Source organism: Aulonocara sp. 'chitande type north' Nkhata Bay, linkage group LG15 (assembly GCF_057382095.1).
Source record: "Aulonocara sp. 'chitande type north' Nkhata Bay isolate Kocher_YH1m ecotype deep benthic linkage group LG15, A_spYH_male_GT1.1, whole genome shotgun sequence".
NCBI classification, from domain to species: Eukaryota; Metazoa; Chordata; class Actinopteri; order Cichliformes; family Cichlidae; genus Aulonocara; species Aulonocara sp. 'chitande type north' Nkhata Bay.
The window spans coordinates 41616763-41640487 of NC_141358.1; the positions used below are offsets into that span (position 1 = coordinate 41616763).

The 23725-nt window shown below is 41.3% G+C and overlaps 1 protein-coding gene across 7 annotated transcripts in view; it reads right to left on the reverse strand.

Moving 5' to 3' along the window:
• The window catches only part of ptprfa (protein tyrosine phosphatase receptor type Fa), a 353347-nt gene that overhangs the window by 150877 nt on the left and 178745 nt on the right, over positions 1-23725 (reverse strand). For all 7 annotated transcript variants that reach the window (XM_086263516.1, XM_086263515.1, XM_086263514.1 and 4 more), the window contains one exon: positions 7143-7331. In XM_086263516.1, the coding sequence (XP_086119642.1) occupies positions 7143-7331 (189 nt within the window). The remainder of the gene's footprint in view (positions 1-7142; positions 7332-23725) is intronic.

The following is a 23725-nucleotide window of genomic DNA, read 5'->3' on the forward strand; positions in this document are numbered from 1 at the left end:
TGCAGCTTTTAGATGCATCCCTACTCCAACACAGCTGAATCAAATGAATGGCTTGTTATCAGGCCTTTGCCAAACACGATGGCATGCTGAAGAGGTAATCAAACCATTTGATTCAGCTGTGTTGGAGTAGGGATGCATCTAAAAGCTGCAGGACGGTAGCTCTCGAGGACCGGGATTGGGCACCCCTGGCTTAAAGTGTATATGTGAATATATAAGATGAATGTGGCTTGTAGGGTTCCAGGGGTCAGCCCGTCCATTTCCATTCTCAAAGTGCCTTTTTCCTCCCACTTGAAGTCGCCAATCAACACTTTTGTTTCCTTCTGTTTTCTGGAAGTTTTAACAGAGGAATTTTTTCAGAGGCTGATCCATGGAGCAATTTATTCATAAAATTAGATTTGTTTCTTGCTTTTAGAGATTTCCAAAATTCCCTTCCAAAAGCAGAAATTGGCTCAGTGGTTTCATCCTCAAATCTGTTTTCATCCTGTTCTTCTTTAGTGTCTCCCCTTTAGCTCAGTTTAGATAGTATTTTCATACAATAGCTAATAAAAGATAATAACGTACACTTAAACAAATGTATTAATTATCACAAATGCATGGCTGTAAATAAGTGTGTCACTGTCTGATAACATAAAGCTTGATAACTAACAGCTCTACACTTCTAATGACTGCTTAGGCCAGTTTCAGCAGTTTTAATGTGAAGGTTCAATCAATAATTCCTCGCTTAAAGTTTGGTTGCCGATGACTAATTATTCCACTTTCTGGCTATAATTCAACCCTGAAGAGTTCTGAGTTATTTTGGTTTCACCAGGTTGTATCAGTCCTCTTTATTTCAGGAGAGATTAAGTATTTCTATTTTTAAGAAGCACACAAACCCTCCTGGTTAAATACAAACGATGCGCTCCTTTCACTCTGTGGTGTAATAGTTGAGTCTGTAAAATGAAACCAGTACATAATCTGTATTCTTTCTAGTGGCCAAACACAAAATGACCCTACTGCTCATTAGATCCATGACCTCACTAAACACTTCTTTCGTATTTAAAAGAAAAAGTTTGCAAAACGCTATGTTTCAATCGGCAAGTCACTTTCTCAGAACAGCAGAAATGATCACTCGTGTCTAAAGCCAAGATGGTACCAAAACTGCAGTGTCCATCTTTTATATACAGCCTATGATTATACGTATAATAGCCTCTGGAGCTGTCTGATAGTCAACATCGTTATTGCATCACAGACATATAAGAAGGCTACGAGCACACTAAACTGTTTGAGAAATGCACACATGAATCTGCAAAGAGTGGACTTTCCACTTTGTTAAAACCATCTTTAATTCTAAATAATAACATGAAAGATTCTGGCCTGCAGAGAGCAAATGAAGCAGACAGCTGCCAACAGTTCCTCTTTTAATGGAGATAATTGATTTTAATAAGCTGCAGTTAAGCAAACTGTTATTGTAGGTGAATGAAATTTCGGGTCAACAGCTACATGAACCTCATCTTCACCCCTTGAAGCCGGTTAAGACGCTGTTAAGGAGAGTTCAGTTACAATTACAGCTTGTTGTTATTCAAACACAACACTCAAATTCCTATTTACATAATGTTAATTGTTCAGCCTGCTGCTGTTCATTCTGTAATTTACTGGTGTAAGTAAAAGGAACCATTTGAGCATATTAGGTCATATGCAACAAACGGACGAGAGAGAGGGATGGTTACTATGCAGATTCTCCTGATCTGGATAATAAACCAAGCCGCTTTGACAGGAAAACAAAGTGTCAGATACAGGTGGTGAAGAGGAGCCCTGGAAGCTGTGTGGCCCCGTGAGCTGATGAAGGAGACATCAGCAGCTTCCAGAAAGCGGGGCTGGACATTACCGAGACCTGCCATGACTTCCCTCTCACAGCTGCCTGACAGCTGGATGGATCCCACTGCAGCAGGAAGTCTGTTATGACAGATTCAGGGCAGCATTGTGAAAAATAATACGGTTTTATTATATTTTCACAATGTTTGGATTGGAAGGATTATTTTGTTTCCGAAGTAGAGTCCACCAAGAGTGAGTGCAGTTGTATCTTCATATATCAGCTGAGAACATCAGAGTCCTTGTATGAAACTGTGTAAAGTAAAAACCTCCAGCTTTGTTTCAGTTTCCTTTTCCAAGCAGAATGAAGCAAAAACATATCATCTGACTGGCTGTTAGAGGGGCTGACATTGATGTTATCTATCGGTTTCAATGCGGAGCAATGATGCTGCTTTCAGACTACACAACATTTTTATCTGTTGAGGTGGTCGCTGACTCAGATCAGGCGATTACAGAGTCATAAAATCTGGAGACAAATCAGACTACATCTTGCTCCTGAGGCTGGCTAGACAAGCAGATACTACTGTGTTGCTGTGTTCACAGCTCCATCCAGCTGCACTGACATGATCCTTACTCTTTATAGGTCTTTAAACTAAGGTGGTGCTGTCTTGTTGATGCCTAATTACTCAAAGTCACAGAATTGAAGGAATCACAGTGGAAGACAGAAAATAATTCTCCCCTCCCTGGAGAACACCTACTGCTATGCACAGTGCTCACTGTCACTCTCAACATGAAGTTTCACCTCTTGTTGGAAAGATTTTGAAGAGGACAGTCTTTAGTGTTTTCAGAAATCACTCACTTTAAAACTTCTCTGTTCTTTGCACCACAAGGACAATTTATTGGACGTTTGGTGTGAACAGAAGATGGCGCTGGGATGGGAAAGGTTCTGAGAAAGGTGGGCACTTTGGGGTGTCACTGCTGTCTCTGGGGGTTAACCAAAAACAAACAACTGCACACTGAATTATTGCGTCTTCACTGAATTTGGATGAATTACAAGATTATCAGGTGTTTGATCTTATTTGTCTTCTTGTTGAACCTCACAGACTGAGGCTGGAATAGTTGGAAATATTCAGAAGAATGATTTTCTGTGTACTGTAAGCTCGATCCGAAGAAAAAAAAGTCAGATAATCTTTGCTTGGATTTCTTTTGGTTTCAAATCTGTATCTTCACCATTTTAAACTTCAGTTCTACATGACTGAAATACCAGTTTAAGAACATCTGGCAGCAAAAATAACTGAAGTGGGATCTCCAGATTTCATGAGCAGGATCACACCTCAAACCCTTCCTGTAAGACGTCTATAAACCAGCCCGCCTGCCTGTATCAAGCTCAGTCCCCACTGAGGTGTTACGTAAGCAGCAGCCGCTCCCTGAGAGTGTTGCTTCTCATTTATAGAACAACATTATCAGTAATAAGTAGGAAGGTTGTGGTCCTTGCTAGTGAAGTCTCACCTACAAATTAAAGTTGATTTCTTTCTGATTTCCAAAACGTGGTCTCAGAGGTTTTCAGTGACTCGCAGCAGTGTTCAGCTGAGTCGCAGGTTTGTGGTGACTCGGAGGTGAACGTTGCACCCCACGTTTACTGCAGGGCTGTCGCATCGCTCCTCTTCTCTGGGTCTCATTGTTCCCCCCGGACAGTCAGATCTCATCCTGAAACTTTGTCCCTCATTGGTTTCACATCTTTTATTGAAATATTGGCAGGAAAAAACCATGCAGAAGATTTTTATGTTTTTTTTCTTCAAACAGAGCAAAGGCCTCAGATTGAAAAAGAAAGAAGCTATTAAAGTTTTAAATGGATCAAAGGCATTTAAAAGGAACTAATATAGTCACTCCTCTTTATAATGAAAGCTACTGAAACAAATGACTTTATCTGTTTCACTTTGCTGGCGTGCCACTGGATAACTCTGATTTTTCCAATAAAGGAAGCCATCTGTGCTCGACTGCAGAGGGACTCCATGTGACAGTGGGGCTCTATGAACCAAATTAAAACAAATTGCCGTGCTGTTCAGTTAATAATATATGGCATTTTTGTCCCTACCTGAGGCCCTGACTGTGACTTGGGAAAATCCTGGGGGTGAACTTCAGTGCCAGCGATGTCCCAGAGCATGTCTCTCAGCCTTTCGTCTCCAGCCTGTATTGAGATGCAATCAGCCTCAAGAGGGGCCCCGGGCCCGCTGAGATGCAAAATCGGCTTTTTAGCACTGCTGCAAAGCTGGGAGGGATGTTTGAACCTGAAGAGCCGATCCAACGATGCGTAGGTGCTTACGAGTTTTGGCAAGACTCAAACATTTCTATTTTCTCTCGGAAAGTGAGCAGAAAGGGCAGCTGATAGGTTGCGCAGGGCTCGGTTACTCAGCCATCCAGCTCTGCTGTGAGCCGCTCAGCCCGGATTGGTGGAATGAGATGCACTATCTGCTTCTTTGGATGCTGGCAGCCTCCTCACAGAGCTGCTTTACAGGGCTGCCTGTGCTTTAACATTCATCACCGTCTGTGGGGTCTTAAGCACTCTTGGCACGCCAATAATCCTGCACAGGTGCTGCTCAGGTAATTACTGAATCTATGAGGTTCTGTTCAAAGTAGGAAACATTAGCCTCCATCATTTGCTTAATGTGTACTTTACTCTTAGCAACTTCAGTTGTTGCTTACCACTTCACCTTAAGTGTTGTTATTTTTTATGTCATTTTTGTGATCAGTCGTCTGTGCTATGGTCACGAGTCTATAAATGCATGTAAACACAAACCAAATCCCATTAAGAGACTTATTACAGTGGGGCAAAAAAGTATTTAGTCAGCCACCGATTGTGCAAGTTCCCCCACCTAAAATGATGACAGAGGTCAGTAATTTGCACCAGAGGTACACTTCAACTGTGAGAGACAGAATGTGAAAAAAAAATTAATGAATCCACATGGTAGGATTTGTAAAGAATTTATTGGTAAATCAGGGTGGAAAATAAGTATTTGGTCACCTCAAACAAGGAAAATCTCTGGCTCTCACAGACCTGTAACGTCTTCTGTAAGAAGCTTTTCTGTCCCCCACTCGTTACCTGTATGAATGGCACCTGTTTGAACTCATCATCTGTATAAAAGACACCTGTCCACAGCCTCAAACAGTCAGACTCCAAACTCCGCCATGGCCAAGACCAAAGAGCTTTCGAAGGACACCAGGAAAAGTATTGTAGACCTGCACCAGACTGGGAAGAGTGAATCTACAATAGGCAAGCAGCTTGGTGTGAAAAAATCAACTGTGGGAGCAATCATCAGAAAATGGAAGACATACAAGACCACTGATAATCTCCCACGATCTGGGGCTCCACGCAAGATCTCATCCCGTGGGGTCAAAATGATCATGAGAACGGTGAGCAAAGATCCCAGAACCACACGGGGGGACCTGGTGAATGACCTGCAGAGAGCTGGGACCAAAGTAACAAAGGTCACCATCAGTAACACACTACAACGGCAGGGAATCAAATCCCGCAGTGCCAGACGTGTTCCGCTGCTGAAGCCAGTGCATGTCCAGGCCCGTCTGAAGTTTGCCAGAGAGCACATGGATGATACAGCAGAGGATTGGGAGAATGTCATGTGGTCAGATGAAACCAAAGTAGAACTTTTTGGTATAAACTCAACTCGTCGTGTTTGGAGGAAGAAGAATACTGAGTTGCATCCCAAGAACACCATACCTACTGTGAAGCATGGGGGTGGAAACATCATGCTATGGGGCTGTTTTTCTGCCAAGGGGACAGGACGACTGATCCGTGTTAAGGACAGAATGAATGGGGCCATGTATCGTGAGATTTTGAGCCAAAACCTCCTTCCATCAGCGAGAACTTTGAAGATGAAACGAGGCTGGGTCTTCCAACATGACAATGATCCAAAACACACCGCCCGGGCAACAAAGGAGTGGCTCCGTAAGAAGCATTTGAAAGTCCTGGAGTGGCCTAGCCAGTCTCCAGACCTCAACCCCATAGAAAATCTGTGGCGGGAGTTGAAAGTCCGTGTTGCTCGGCGACAGCCCCAAAACATCACTGCTCTCGAGAAGATCTGCATGGAGGAATGGGCCAAAATACCAGCTACTGTGTGTGCAAACCTGGTAAAGACCTATAGTAAACGTTTGACCTCTGTTATTGCCAACAAAGGTTATGTTACAAAGTATTGAGTTGTATTTTTGTTATTGACCAAATACTTATTTTCCACCCTGATTTACCAATAAATTCTTTACAAATCCTACCATGTGGATTCATGGATTTTTTTTTTTTCACATTCTGTCTCTCACAGTTGAAGTGTACCTCTGGTGCAAATTACTGACCTCTGTCATCATTTTAAGTGGGGGAACTTGCACAATCGGTGGCTGACTAAATACTTTTTTGCCCCACTGTATATCCAGTAAAACAGAAACTGTGTTCAACACTAACAGTATGACACTGACAGGCCTGGGTGCTAATATCTGAAGGAATTGTTAAATGGCTCAGAGAAGTCCCAGGCTCGGAGAGGTCCACTACTCAGCCAGACTTTCTTTGCTTATACTCGCTCAACCAAACCTAAAACCCCAGTTAGAGATAACTGGTTTTACAGCAGCGTTCATCAACTTTCGCTGCTGCTTCAGTTTCACTCTTCCTCTGTAAAAATGGAGCAACTGAATGTTGCCTTCTTCAGGCTTGTTCCTCTGAGACTATGTCAGTATCTCAAAGTCTGCATCATGTTCCAGCTCCGACGGGGCTGCTGGAACTGATTGCATCTACTCGAGACAATACTTGCAATTGAAGCGTCACAGCAGAAGGCCTGAGAAGCAGTTTTCCCCTCTGCGTCACTTAAAATAGGGCTGGAATATCCATTATTTTATTTATTTTTTTAAAGATTATATATATATGAAGCTGCACAGAGCACAGAGTAAACATATTTGTATTTATCTGTAACTTTATTAACTCCATATGAATTCATATGTTGCACTTAAGAGTACAAAAAAAATCTGGTGCGTTTCACGTCTGCATAGCCGATACAAGTTAGTACGATGCTCTAACCAGATGAAGGGAGAGCCGTGATACTGACAACTCTGACACTCCTTAGTACATCCCTCTTGTTGGTGAAAACATAAATGGACTCTCATTCAATACATATAAATATTGTATTGCACAGACAGTGCAGTGTTATTATGATATGTGGATTCTCCTCAAACTCTCACGATTGCACCTTTTCAACAGGTTTTCTACTAATTAAAAATGAATGATTAACGCCTGAAGAATCCTGTGCCTCTCATTGCTTAACAGAAATCTGTGTGTGAAGCGACTGAGATGATTGCTTTACCTGATCGCAGCTGCTTAATGCGCCCATTGCTGCTACTAATATCCACAGGCAGGAAATCTTTGAACCAGTAGATCTCTGGATCGGGGTTTCCGCTGGCTGCACACAGCATTGTAGCCGTACGCGTTCTTTCCACAACCTTCAGCTGGGGGCCCATGTCTATGGTGGGGAAGCCGTGTGGTATCTGGTCCTCTGTAAGACAGACAAACACACATCAGCACTCCTGGACACGATACAGACGAGTCTCAGCCTGGCTCTGTCAGATTTTCTCTGCTCATTCCACAAACCTTCAGGTTGTAAGGTTTCCCCCCGTGAAATTCAAACAGTGAAATCCAGCTCTAATGTAAGTATGGCGGGGCCACTGCATGACTAATCCTACCACAGAATTCCTCGTCATGGATCTGTGTGAACGAGAGCGAGGGCGATGCAATTTCACTGCCAGTAAAATGCATTGTGACAGAAAAAGGCTCCTACCAAGCACACATAATCTGACACGCTCGATGCAGTCAGATCACAATCCTGCCAAATTACAGACCAAATGTAATAAAATCACAGGCTGAAAATCCCATTCCACACCTCTGTCCGTGCCTCCGAGGAAGGACAGTTTTACACACCTACTTGAGCTTTTCTCATACAATAAACCGCAATTATTTAGATTTCTAATCTGTAATCTTTCCTTAAAAACAGCATTGCAGAGATGTTTCAACATAAAAACGATTTCATGGGTAAATAACAGAAAATAAGGTTCTGGAAGTTTGCTTGAACCTTCAGCTACAAAACTATCAAACCCTGAAGGATTTTTTTCTGATTTCAGTATCAGGCATTGCACATCTTTCACCCCACAAGAGTGCAGGGCATGCTGATAGAAGTTGCTGTTGCTGAGTGGAAGAAACAAGCAATGTATACTCCATCCTTCCATATAGCAAGAAGCAGTATACATACACAAATCAATTAGGAAACCATTACTTCAATTACCTTCTTGTTGTAACAAAAATATGCAAACAGCATGAACAAATTCATCAAAGCTCTACAAACAGGAGAGTTTTGATATACATTGATATGAAACAATATACAAAACAGACATTACCTCCAGCTAAAAGAAGTTTCTTTAGCTGATAATTACATCAGCGAGCCGATAGAAACTGCAAAAAGCTGGAATCATTTCAACACAGCAGGTTAACAAGCACCGACTCTGGTACAGCTCTTTTCATTATTCTTCAACAGTTCAGCATGAAGCAAAGTACAGAGCAGCTAGTGAGAGGTGGCACTACATACGAGGCCTGAAGGGTCATTACGATTTGTCAGCCACTTAAGACAAACTTAAATCTTTTCTTTGTCATTTAGATTGCCTCAGTTAGTTCACAAATAAAAACCACTGCACACATTTAACATCTAATTTAACATTAGTATAATTTCCTTGGTGCCTGTCAGCATATAACATTTTACATTTTGGCTGTTCTCCACAGAGGTTCGGATGGTTTCTGTGATCAGCAATCCAAGATAACTTCTCAATAACATCCTCAAGTTTCACTACATGTTTTCATTCAATTCAAAGTCACACAGAAGAGATTCAAATAAAAGCACAAGTCAAAAGTTAAAAGTTCAGGTCAATGCAAGATTATAAATGACCAAATGTATAAAGTTGAATCAGTTTACATCATGTTCCTGCTGTGAGCCTCTGCAGTATACATTATACTCACTTACTGCTACATTATCTAATTGAAACTATATACCCACAATATGTTTGTCTATTTTTTGTCAGTACTTTAGAAAATCTTAAATATTTGATATAAACCTGAAAGTTACATTGATGTATTGTGCACTACATCAATCAACTTAAAATATGGTTGTCACTGATATTGTTTGTACTGTTCTAGTTTTTATTTTTTAAAAAGTCCCTTTAATTTTTGACATGATAACAAGTAGTGAGTATTTTCCTTAGTATTGAGCTTGAAACCCTTGTAGCATGGCAAGCCTACTACCCTGAGAAGACCCTGTGTCACACTCTAAAAGACCATGATGCAGATTTTTCAAACATTTTAGCTCACACTTTGACGAGCTCACTGTGCCATGACAGCCTAAAATAAAGAGCTTAGAATGAGTTGTGAGGAGGGAAGGAAAGATACTGCGGTGACACATATAAAATGAAAACCCCAGGGAACGAAAGAGAGGTGACAGCCAAGATGCCTCAAAGCTGCTGGAAGATTTTCAACATCAACAAACAGCTTCTCTGCTCCACACAGAAAGCAAATGAGACCAGGCATTTGTCATGGTTTCTGCTGGCAACAGGGGGGAGCAAAACATGGAGCCCATGCAAAAGGGACCAAAAACTGCAATTCCATTAGTGGCCACTTGGGGCTGGCTCCAAAGTGAGTCAATCCTAGATGGTTACCGTGTCTTTTCGGGCTATAAGGTTCAGTATTAGTACGACTTTTGTAAGCTACGAAGCCGCACCGCTTGATGGATTGTCTGAGCATTATGGCTGCCGTACTCAGGAGCCTTGCGGAGTAATCTGGGTCCTAAACGCCGTCACTTTCAGGTCCCAAAGTCAAACGAACACTGCAGCATCACTGAGAGTTAAAACCTAAATTCTTTCATCTTTAATAAAATCATCAGCGTTGCTGCTTTACCAGGTGTAACAATTAAGTTTAACATCCAGGAATCCATGAAAAAATAATTTATTACATTTAACGGAGTTAGAAGTTAGCAGGAAGTTAGCTCGCTAGCTTCCACCTAAACATGATATAGCATGTTCTGACTGAGAGGTTTCTGAATAAATTCAAACATACAGCTCTGCTATCACTTCCAACATAAATGAAGACAGAAAACTAAACAGCAGTGACGTTTGTAGGGTTACTGAAGTTTGGCTAGCTGATATATAATGATGTGCTACGTGATCGGTAGAAACACAGCTATGTTAGCATAAACAGTGAAGCTGGAGGATGAACGCTAACTTTCTTCCACTGGATAAAAGTTAACGTGAGGGTTCCTGATGGTTAGAGACAAATGCAATCGTATGGCAGGATGCTTTAAACGGACCAAACTTCAATCAGGAGAACAACTGAGATAATCCATCCACAATACGAGGTTAGTCATTAATATACTGCAACAACATGGGAATAGAGCAGCTGCCAGAGGATTCAGCATTAATGAATCAATGGTACAGAAGAGAAGGAAGCAAGAAGGAGCTGAGTAAAGTTTGACTTATCTGACTGTTTTGTTTTGCTTAATGCGCCTTATGTATAAAAAATATGGTAAATGTCCAGCTTTACAGTAGAAAAAGACATGGTTACAATCTGGTCCAAGTCAAAACTGTAGGAAATTTCATCTTTACAATCTTTATAACTTACTTTTCAGATTATATTAAGAACTACAGTTATGTATTTTTAGGGTTCTGGCTGCCAGTCACCTGCTAGGCTTCACTTCAGACAGTTCATTGAAGTAGACCTCTCAATTTTGGTGCCTCATGAAGGATTTTTCAGTGAACAATAATATGATAATAAACATGATCACTAACAGACTTTCCAAAATATCTGCTACACTTCTTGTAGTGTCTATGTATTCATAGTATTTTACTTAAATTATTGTGCAATACACTCATAAATGCATTCGCTGCTAACTACACAGTTTACTACACACTTTATGATATAAGCATAACTACAGCCCCCAGGGCTCCCTCCCCCCTTTTTTTTATGTTTTTGCACCTTCCCTTAATATCCAACAGTAACAGATTCTCAGAACCTACCAGGAAGTCCCACTGCCTTTTATTTTCTTAAAGCTCTGCCCTTTGCTCCAGTCTCTATTTAAAAGAATCAAACAGCTCCCGCTGCTCACAAATGGTGACAATAAGCTTGTCCTCCATTTCTGGCTGGTACAAGGTGGTCTCAGGAGAATCCAGCTCATAGTACCATGTAAATTCTTTGCTGAGGTTAAGATATTTTCAACTCGAGCGGATGCATATCGGCCACTATTTGCATCGATTAGTGGCAACTCTCCTACAGATTTAATGTGAACACAACAGTAGAAGGTTATTCGCAGTTTCCCCAGGAAGCTGAGAGAGTTTGGAAAGGCTTTGTATTTATTTATCAGACAGCTGAAATATGCAGCCTGAAACCGAGTAACCACTACAGCATCCTGTCTCAGATGATTTTGTTCCCGCTAACGACTACAGAGAACTGAATCTTTGACATTTTCCATGACAATAGAGCAAAGCTGGTTATGGATTTTGCACTCCTCCCAAGACACCTCCAGCCACCAGTCTGTCAAGCTAATCAAGTTCGCAGATGACACCACCGTCATTGGGCTCATCTCGGACGGGGACGAGTCTGCCTACAGGAGGGAGGTTGAACGTCTGGTGTCTTGGTGCAGCCACAACAACCTGGTGCTGAATGCCCAGAAGACAGTGGAGATTATTGTGGACTTCAGGAAGCACACAGCCCCACTCCCCCCCATCATCCTGACTGACACCCCCATCACCTCTGTGGACTCATTCCGCTTCCTGGGTACCACCATCACCCAGGACCTGAAGTGGGAGCCCACCATCACCTCCGTCATCAAGAAAGCCCAGCAGAGGATGTACTTCCTGAGGCAGCTGAAGAAATTCAACCTGCCAACACGGACGATGATGCAGTTCTACACTGCAATCATCGAGTCCATCCTCACCTCCTCCATCACCGTGTGGTACGCTGGAGCCACTATCAGGGACAAACAGAGACTGCAGCGTGTTGTGCGCTCTGCTGAGAAGGTGATTGGCTGCAGACTCCCATCTCTGCAGGACCTGTACACCTCCAGGACACTGGGGCGTGCAGCCCGGATCTCAGCTGACCCTTCTCACCCTGGACACAGTCTGTTTGACCTGCTCCCCTCAGGCAGGAGGCTCCGGTCCATTCGCACCAGAACCTCTCGCCATAAGAACAGTTTCTTCCCCTCTGCTGTTGGACACATGAACAATAACCACATGACTGTCCCCGCCACTCACACATGACCCTACGCTGTGTCACTGCATCATTCCATGTTTGGCACTGATCACCACCTGCACTCATGTATATATCTTTCTACGTAGCACTCACAATTCTTATTCTCATGTATATATCTCATGTATATCTCATGCACATATCTTTCTTTCTACATAGCACTTTAATTCTTATTGTCTGCACTGAAGCACCGCAGCAATTTCCTAATGTTGTAAACCTCAACATCTGGCAATAAACCCATTCTGATTCTGATTCTGATTCTGACACCTGATATTCATGCATGTGCTCTGCGAGTGCAGTAAAAGAGGCACAAAGTTGAGAGGAGAAAATGACTGTGTTTTTAAGCTCTACAGCTCAATCTGCTGTGACTCAGAGAGAAATATTTTGTATTAAAGTTTGTTAGAATAGGATAGGATAGAATTGTTATTGCATTACTGAAACACAAGAGGAGACTGCATTGTGCTCCAGCTGACTGGCTGTCAGTCAAAGACTGTTTACATACAGCCTACTGTAAAGAAATGTGTCATCTGACCACTGCTGTCAATCACTCTGGCTTGCTCCTTCTTTACATCAGCTCTTTGGCAGGAAGAAGAGTAACCCAACACTTTACAAAAACACAAATGCACGAAAAACCATAATCACACAAAACTATGATTTTTTTTATTTAAATTGCCAAAATACCAGCGTTATAAAAAATATCACATTGAGGTGGGCGTCAGTCACTGAAACAGTTTTCCTAATATGACAGTCCATCACTTCGCTAAGCTTAACAGCTTCACACCCTGCACCTCTGACAGCCTCTAATGTTGAGCTGAGCTCAGGCTCTTAGCTGAACGTTAAAGTAATTCGCTTTCACTTCATTCAGCTGAGGAAGTGGATTTTCTTCACCCTCAAATGGAAATACTTTGCCCTAAAAGGTGTCTTAAATGAAATCCATGGAGGTTTTGTCAAGAAGGAAAACTGCATCATTATTAGGTGAACAGTATTTTCAATTTACACCGAACTGAGTCAACAGTGAAGTGAATAGATGAAAAGGTGAGTCCCAAAGCTTTTCTGACAACTAAGGCAGGAAATCATCAGCAAGCCTCGATCTCATCAGGAGATATTATCGCTAATCAGTAGTTGTCTATATGTAACACACAGAAAAATCAAAAAAGCAATGACGGGGGATATTAGCATCGTTAACCATAGACTGTATTTAAGTGATGGATGTAGCCTCATTTGTTTCCTGTTTTTAAAGCCTTGAACTGAATGTTTGAACCACAACAATCTCACCTGATTTGAAACCGAGTGAACAGAAGTGCAGTAGGCACCCTAGGGCAGAGCGTCATGGTCTATTTTACTCTGGATTTAGAAAATAAGCAGCATGTTGCATACAATAAAACTCAAAACAAGCAATTGAGCCCATCGTCCACCAGGCTGTGTGTCTTTAAGGAAAATATGATAGTGCTGCAACTGACAGAGATGTCTAATGCAACTGACAACAAGGAACACACAGTGGGGCTGTTTTTAAAAAGTCCATACAGGATATGGCAGATTATTAATGTAGAACTGGAGTGACATGATACAGGGATCACCTGCCCATGGCTAACTATAAACCTGCTTCAGGTTCTTGTGTGATTCCACAAAGTTCATTGCTAGTACAGTACAGTATTGTACAGTTAGCCTGCAGCTCTGCAGAGTTGCACAGGTAATTAACGCCAAGCTCAAACTGAGGCATCAAGATGCCACACTAATGTTATACCAGCATGTTCAAATAAATACTGAATGTGGTGCGATGCAGGAGAGGTTGGCAGTGGAGTGAAACATTTCACTGTTCATCTCAGAGACAGTTCAAGTTGCACACAAAACTGATTTTTCCACTTCAATGAATTTAACACTTCAATCAGTTTCCTGCTATGGATTTGTGTTGCTCTATATGTGAGCTTTCAAATCAGTTTGCACTGATATTTTCCTGCTTAGAAAAGTCAGTATGTACTCCATTTGGTGAGGCAGTTTCCATATGCTGCGGACTAATAACACCGATTAGCAAGTAACGTAACGAGGAGCAGATGGGGCTGGATACACATTTTATCGTCCTTCTGCATGAGACATATAGGAGTTATTAAGCAATTTTAAAGCTATTAGTTCAGAATTTGAAAATTGTAAAGTGGGCCTTATTAAACGGTGGTATTTAAAGTTAGTTGTGGGCTTAATTTCACCTTAATAAAGTCACACAACAGGGATGAGTAGGCTGCGCTGACTTAATAACTGGAGCGGGTGGGGTAGTAACAGTTCAGTGGGAGATTTTGACCCACAACAGAGGCTAGAAAACAAATTGTTAGCAGCCAGCCAGGTAATCAGTGATTCACAGGTGCATTATGGTCATTCTGTGCAATGGGAAGGTGAAGACCTTCTTATTCCGTCTTTAAATTGAATTAATGGTTAATACACTGTTAGAGGCAGTTAAAAGCTACAGCCTGGGTGCATCCCTGCCCACTGTATTGGTGCAAAGTGGCACAGCTAATGAGAGCCAATAGACACCAAGCTCAGTGTTGTGCTGTGGCCAGGTATTTAGGTGAACCACACCTCCCAGCAGCCACAGCTCCATAAACACAGAGGAAACCCTGATTAGACCTGATGGTGCGAGATGGGGTTGAGTTCAGCAGGTGGGCTGGAGTAAGAAAATAGGTCTTGAAATGCAATAAACTACAAATTCACCAATCCATGTTCTGCTCAGTAATGGCCTTTAAAAAGACATCCTCCTTTCAGGATGTTATACAGATATCTAGAAAAATCTGAGATGTTTAGATCACAAAAAGACAGTTTTTGAATTTTTAATAAGACAGTCATCTTCAAACTCTTGTCAGCAAATGTTTATCTGCTGGGAGTAAAGCTACACTGTTCCAAAGAATAGTAATGTCAAAGTATCTTACTGTATATTTTACAGTTTTGTACTGTCTTTCTAGAATATCATTACATTTACATAAGTAGGCTGTGATTTTACATGTCAAAGGTAAAATAACATAACATCACTGTAAATACAGTAAAACACAATTTACTTGTTTTTTAAATATTTTTTTGTACATGTGCATATTTAGATTGTAAAAATACAGTCAGAAATGTATCATAATTTCACAAATATTTGTCTGTTATGTGAGAGAATGATCTGTTAAATTCAAATGTAATACTATGGAAAAATATATAAAATGATCGGAAATTAATGAGAATAATCAATAATTAAAGGAGTATTTGAATTATAATTGTGCTGATTTCATGTCATCTAGGTCTGATTCAATAATTCAGAGGTAACAAGTGAAAATATAATTAATAGGAATAAAAACATAAAACATTGCACGCTGTGCTAATTATATATTTTAAAAAATAAATGTAGAGGTAGGACTTGCAATTAATACAAATCTCAAAGTATTCACAACAAAGAAATAGGCCTCTGCACCTGGGGTGAGGGTGTGGCCATGAAAACAATGTGACATGCCATTGGATGTTGGGACACATAATAACATGATGCTAAGCATCGGTCAATGAATGTGAACTAACAACCACAAGGTCGCGGCTGCACTGTAGGAAAAAATCCTAATATAAAAGTATTTTACTGCATTTTACAGTTTTGCTCTGTTCTTCTAGAATATCATTAAAGTTACGTAAATAGACTGATTTCACATTTCAAATGTAAATTAACGTTAAATCACTGTAACTTAATAAAACATAATTTTCATGATTATTAAATGTATCTGTCTGTACATATGCATATTTAGATACAGATTCACAAATGTATCATGGTTTCACAAATATCTGTCCGTTATTTGAAAGATCGAACTGTTGAATTCAAATGTAATGCTATGGAAAAGTATATAACATGATTCCTATAAGCTTGTGTGACATCACATAAGTATTATCATTGCTCTTTAGGGCGATCGTGGCTCAAGAGTTGGTAGTTCACCTTGTGATCAGAAGGTTGCCGGTTCGAGCCCCGCCTCGGACACTCTTGGTCCTTGTGTCCGTGGTCAAGACTCTTCACCTACAGGTGATGGCCAGAGGGGCCGATGGTGCGATATGGCAGCCTTGCCTCTGTCCCAGGGCATGCAATCCATTATTATTTAACTGTATATTTCTGTACATTTACGTATTCACCTTGTTTATAGGTAATTTCATTGTTTGATCACGTTAAAATGTTCCTAATTTAATGTCTAAAAGCACTTGGAAAAGGCAGAATCCCATGTAAAATTAGCGCAACAAACTCTATTTTCATTACTGGAAATAACCGTATTTTCATGAGGAAGTTATTTTCTGTTATTTTACGGTCGTATTTTGGCGCCCCAGCTCCCAGAATATTACCGTTTTTTTTAAGCTGTTTTTTGTAACACTATACAGTAGTGTTATTGGCTGCTCATTCAATGCTTTTATAAAAACAATAAAATGCCAACAGGTGCACCTTATTCATTTAAAGGCTGTCTGCAGACATGTGTTGTAGTTTAATACCAAAAAGTGTTTTCGTAGTTACAGATCGCTGTGCGCGCTGATCCCGCAGCTTAACAACTATAAGCTATTCTTGAGCAGCTGACCGGACAACATGGGCCTCACGTTGTTGTCGTACAATTGACAAAAGCTCTTTGACACAACAAAACTCTCTCTATCTCAATTTAGCTTTGGTGACGACAGCAATGAGCAATTTTACATCTGCCAAGAGGAGAAGAAATCACTGCAGGCAAGGTAGATTTTTAGCATCAGGTTTCAGTAAGAAAGATAATGATTGCAAAGTTGATTACAGGTTGCACAGACATAAAGCAACATTGAACTGACTATTTAGAGGTTCATAATTGAGGTAAGATTGTATTTGTAAAGATATTTTTGATACTTCTTATAAGACAAAAGCCATTTGGCCCACTTCATTCTGCTGGTTTGTTTTTTGCAGTATGCAACACTTCCATTTGCTAATATTGTTTAGACTTTATTGGCATATAAAATGGGAGCTGTGGACATCAGTTTAGTTCTTTTTGGTAAAAAGGTAGCAAAGTTACTCAGTTGATGAAAAGAAAGTTGTGTAAAAGTAGACAGCTTTGATAGACAGTGGGCTCCAGATCATGTAGTAACTTTATTCTGACCTCAGTGTGGTGGAAAGCCAGGAGCAGCCAGGTTAGGAGAATTCTCCTGATTATTTCAAACATGTACTGCACCTCTGCAGCCCTGCAGCAGGCAGACCGTCTCTCAGCAACCTGACATGGCACACGGGGATCATTTTCACAAAGGACTTTCCCACAGTGACTGTGGCTGCCAGGGAATACTTTGCACATGAAACAACAATGCTCATGCTGGGAAGCAGAAAGATCCCTTTTTATTTTGCATCCCAGATTTCCTTTGTACACTCTACAGGGTGGGCCATTTATGTGGATACATTGTAATAACATGGGAATGGTTGGTGATATTCAAGTCCTGTTTGTGGCACATTAGTATATGTGAGGGGCAAACTCCTCAAGATGGGCGGTGACCATGGTGGTCATTTAGAAGTCGGCCACCTTGGATACAACTTTTGTTTCTTCAATAGGAAGAGGGCCATGTGACACATCAAACTTATTGGTAATGTCACAAGACAAACAATGGTGTGCTTGGTTTCAACGTAACTTTATTCTTTCATGAGTTATTTACAAGTTTCTCTTTGTTCACAGCCATTGACATGTCGAAGAGGTTAACACATGAGGAGCGGATCGAAATTGTGTTGATATCTGGTGGACGCAGTAACCGGGTCATTGCAGCAGGTTTCAATGCAAGACACCCTACGAGACCACCCATCTCCCATGCTACAGTTAGCAAACTGCTTGCTAAGTTTCGTGAAACTGGTTCAGTGTTGGATTTGCCAAAATGTGGACGCAAGAAAACTGTCAGTAATGAAGAAACATCAGTGGCTGTCCTAGCTTCATTCAGCAAGAGCCCACAGCGTAGCACTCGCCGCATGTCGCTGGAGAGTGGCACTAGTTGAACATCGCTTCAGCGGATATTAGCTACTCACAAATGGCACCCTTACAAACTCCAGCTACTGCAGCATCTCAACGAGGATGACCCAGATCGGCCACAGAATTTGCAGAATAGGCAAAACAGAAATTGGAACAGGACCCTCAGTTCACGCCAGGTCCGAGCATTCCTAGATGATCAGTTTCCTGGAAAGTGGATTGGTCGTCGTGGGCCAGTTGAATGGCCCCCAAGGTCTCCGATCTGACCCCCTTAGACTTTATCTTTGGGGTCATCTGAAGGCAATTGTCTATGGTGTGAAGATACGAGATGTGCAGCACCTGAAACTACGGATACTGGATGCCTGTGCTGGCATTTCTCCTGCGGTGTTGCTATCAGTGTGTGAAGAGTGGGAGAAGAGGGTTGCATTGACAATCCAACACAATGGGCAGCACATTGGACACATTTTATAAGTGGTCAGAAACTTGTAAATAACTCATGAAAGAATAAAGTTACGTTGAAACCAAGCACACCATTGTTTTTCTTGTGACATTACCAATAAGTCTGATGTGTCACATGACCCTCTTCCTATTGAAAAAACAAAAGTTGTATCCAAGTTCAAATGCTGTGGTCAGAGCTTAAGTGAGCTGTGTATAAACGAGTGCCCACAGATCTCAATGAACTAAACAACACCTGCACTGAACACGATGATGCGACAGACTGATACACAAAATGATTGCATGAAGTCACTGCTGCTACAGGTGGTTCGACAAGATGCTCCGTCATAGGATGCAGTCAGTTTTTCCACATGATTGCATAAATGTTTATATGCACTGTCATATATTGCTTTGTTACTTGGCGCCATAGGTAGCATTGTTCTTTGATTGGCTTCAGCTCAGTATATTTTGGACTGCACTGTCTTGTGAATGTGACAAGTGAAACTTATGGTTCACAGTACATGAGCACTGATTCCTGACATGTGGCTTTCAGCATTGCTGTATAACGTGACACATTTCTTACTATAACAAATTATGTTAACAAAAATCCATCTGAATATCCATGAAAGGAATATAAACTAGTATATTGCCTAAATGATGTTCTAGCAGAATTGCTCTGCGGTTCCTCTGGTTGCACTGTGAGCATGTATTTTATTACACTGTTGCTTTCTTGACCTCGAAGCTGCTTGAAAACAATTGAAAAGCTTTGGGATCAGTTAACTGATGTCACACTTGACAGCTATTAGTGCCCAACCAACCACTGAGCAGACTCTTGGCATTCGAGCGGCGCTACATTAGCCTCAGGCCATTGGCGCCTTCAGTGATGCCAAAATTTCACCAGTGTGGAGGAGGCAGTCAGAGGGTGACCTGAGAGGCCTGGAAAGACAAAATGCCTCTCTGAGCCTTACAATTTCTCTGAGACAGCATATCCCCATCGCCATCCATCATTTTAATCAAGCAGATGCCAGAGTACCTCTCTGGAGGAGGTATATGCTCTTAATAAGATCTTCCTGGCAAATTAAAAGAGCTGGGGAGTCTCTCAGTGTGAGCAGAGAGGAGGGCAGGGGTGGCTGGGCAGGACAAAGCAGACGGCGAGAGAGAACTTGGCAGGGCGCTGAGAACATTCGCCCAGTGCATCTCCAATTAAAAACAACAAGCAGCTCCCACATGTGCAGGGTACCTTTCTAATAGGAAACATTTAGTCTAGCAGGGAGAAGAGAAGAACTTAAGAATTTATTAATAAGCAAATGGATATTTGTAGTTTGAAAAAAGAAAGCTAGTTTCTGCTAATTTCCCTCCCTGAACTGCAGCTCTGCACCACATTTGTTATACATATATTTTAATGCTGTTATCTAAGAAAGAAAATGACTTGCTATGTGGTACAGCCTGTCCAAGAAGCACGGGTATCTCTGTCTGTGCATTGCACTCATACATTTTATGGCTGTACCTCACAAAGCAAGCTAGTTAGCTGATAACTTGGCACTCAGTCCTGCGGAAACCAATCTGACAACACTGTTGCTGCATCTTTGTTATATACGGTGTATTACTAATGCTTGTTTTATGCTTGTGTGAAGGCAGTCTGTGAGCAGTTGTATGCCTGCAGTCTGAAGTACTGACGTGTCATCAGAGTCCAACAATGTGCAGTCGGGATTTTGGAGGACTGCACTGGAGCGTGTTTGTGGGGGTGAAAGCCCGTCTCCGTGTCCAAGCAGAAACACGTACACAGACGGACACATTTACACGGTTCTGCCCAACCAATTGGTAGAGCACATTTTCAGGCCCTATATCTAACTGAGGCTTTCACTGAAATTGACCTACATTATTGAGTCTTTTCTACCAATTGGTTTACATCTGTAATGCCCAAAAAATCCACCAGAAGGCGCTGTGAATGTAAACGGTTGGCTCTTCTTATAACTCTCTCCAACCATTTTGAGCAAACCGATCGACAGAGGACGCCATAGCAACAGCACTCAATGTAGCATTAACACATCTGGAGAGGCAAGGAAGCTATGTGCGTATGCTCTTTGTGGATTATAGCTCGGCATTTAACACCATTCTTCCATACAAACTGGACGCCAAGCTAAAAGACCTAGGGCTTCCTCACAGCACCTGTAAGTGGATCAATAGCTTCCTCACCGACCGCAGACAGAGAGTGAGAGTGGGATGTTACACATCTCCAGCCCTAAATCTAAGCACTGGGTCGCCACAGGGCTGCGTGCTTAGTCCACTGCTCTACTCGCTTTATACACACGACTGCACCCCCGCCCACCAGAGCAACGCCATTGTAAAGTTCGCAGATGACACTACTGTGGTGGGGCTCATATCTGGGGGAGATGAGTCTGCCTACAGAGATGAGGTGGAGCGGCTGTCTTCATGGTGCAAGGATAACAACCTTCTCCTAAACACGAAAAAGACCAAAGAACTCATAATTGACTACAGAAGACACAAGACAGAAATCCAACCACTAATCATCAGCGACGACTGTGTGGAGAGGGTGGCAGACTTCCGCTTCTTGGGAGTCAGCATAGAGGGAAACCTATCCTGGAGTGTGAATACCTCTGAGCTACTGAAAAAGACACAACAGAGACTGTACTTTCTGAGAGTGCTTAGGAAGAACAACATCACACAGAGACTGCTGGTGTCTTTCTACAGAGCCTCCATCGAAAGCATACTAACGTACTGCATAGGCATATGGTACGCTAGCTGCACAGTGGCTCAGAGGAAAGCACTCCAGGGAGTAATCAACGCTGCCCAAAGGACAATCGGCTGCCCTCTCCTCAAACTGAAAGACCTACACAGTTCCCGCTGCCTCAAAAGAGCCCATAACATCATAAAGGACACCTCACACCCTGGACACTCCATGTTCGAACTGCTGCCTTCAGGTAAACGGTATAGAACAACATACACAAGGACTAACAGACTCAAACACAGTTTCTACCCAATTGCAATATCATGTCTCAATGCTACTAAAAGTAGATGACTTTCATTGCCCCTGTTGTCATTTGTGCCCTTGATGTTGGAATGCTTTCAGACATGTTTTGTTGGATGCGCTAACAAATTGATTGAGTGATTGATTGTTTGAGTGATATATCAACTAGGTCGTATGTTGAGTGTCTGTATGGGGCCTTAGGCCTGGATTGCTTGGGTGTATCTACGGTATGAGAATACTGTATTTTATATGTATTTCTATCTTTTATATCCTATCATTATAGTTTTTAAGTATTTAATTATAGTTTTTAAGTATTTATCTTTTGTGATGTTGCACTGACCAGAGACATCTTTCAATTTCATTGTACCTGTGACAATGACAATAAAGAATATTCATTCATTCATTCATTCATTAAACTAAGGTAGAAGGATATAATTTTTTGATCTATGATAGTGTTAGAAGACTTACTAAACAGATGTGTGTCACCTGACAGCATTAAAAAAGTGAAATTAAATGTTTAATAATTTATTTTTTAAAAGTGGTCAACCAAAAGGTTGATTTGTCACTTTATGGTGCTACTGCTAACATAACCTAAATGTTATTCAAATTGATTATTGGCCATAAAATCAGACCACTAAACCTATTTTGTTTATCCATTGCTGTTGATAAATCACATTAAGTGTTAGCACAGCAAGAATATGCTGAAATAATTTCCTCAGTAAGTCATTTTTGTAACTTTCTGAGTTAGTAAATGTTGTAAAAATCAAGAATAACATGTGGAAATCACACATTTACACATGGCACTCCCATGGGCTGGCACTCCCCACCAGTATATTGCCAACAAACCAGATGAGTGGGGCTTTAAATTGTTCTGCCAAGCAGGTTCGTCTGGCATCATCCACGACTTGCTGCTGTATCAGGGGGGTCTATGTTCTTCAATGCTCCCCTCAGTGAAAAGCAACAGAAGCTCCCTCTAAGGGGTAAAAAAAAACACTATACAAACCCATAAACGAACCTCAGCTCTTCACAAGTTTCATCTTGGTCCAGAACTTGCACACCTCCTCTGGTGTCAGGTGCATTGGTACTGTATGACCAAACTGCACCGGTGGAGCTCCCCTGATGGCAGACAAAGACCTGATGAAGAAGGGCCATGGAGCCTGTGATTACCGGTCATACGTTTACCATGAAGTGACATCTCAACCATTTGGTAGAGATTAATATTTTAAAAACTACAGGGTCTATTGAAAAATAATTATTGATTGTGGTTATTACTCATCCAAGTCAATAAGAAATGCAAACAAAAATTTTCCATTGTTTTTTCTTGGTGTGGACCTCAAAGACTTAAGACAATACATTTAACAACATAAATAAAGTAAAAAATAAACAAGGGTGACAAAGACCCAACATGAAGACAAAAGGAAGATGACATATCGTAGCAGGAAGCTAACTTTGTGTTAGAATCATTATATTAGAATTCAGGACCAAACGTGCTCTACATGAGCACTTAAAACTTTTTAAAAAAAATATCCTCCGTAGGTAATTTTCTGCATTTCATTTTTTCACTGTTTATTTCTTTTCACTTTAGCAACACACACAAAGCTTTCTCCCAAGGTCTCAGCACACCTGACTGACCTTCACTCGATTTCATAAGGAGTAATTAGTTCTGTGAATTTATTTGCATTTCTCATTTATCTCTGACTGCCTGTTCTATTATATGTAGTGCACACACACACAGGCATGCACATGAATACAAATAATGATTATACACACAGGGAACACCCCACCCATCCCCACCCACATACCCGTTTCCTAATAATAGAAGCTTTTTGAAGCCAAGCCTTTGAATGCTTTGTTGTCTGTGGAGTTTACTCACAGGCCAAAGAGTTAGTGTTACACTTCACTTCTGCATGTGTGGATAATTACCAAGTAATGGCTTGGTAATTATCACATGTAATGTAATGTAAAAATAAGATAATTTGCATAATGCAGTCGTGAACCAAACGTTTAGGAAATCACGTGTAATGCAGAAAAAGGTAACAGTCCCCCCACCCCCCCTTCAAGTAAGCGCGATCACTTCTGTGCAGGTCCTAAATGTTACATTTCTGTTTCTTGGCCCAGTTGTGTTACACTGTAATGTGTGTCCGTTATGTGACTTTATGCCAGTGTGTGTTTTATCATCCACAGTCACTGCTACAGGATGAAAAAAACTCCAACAACAAAAACCTGCATGATGAACGGGTCAAT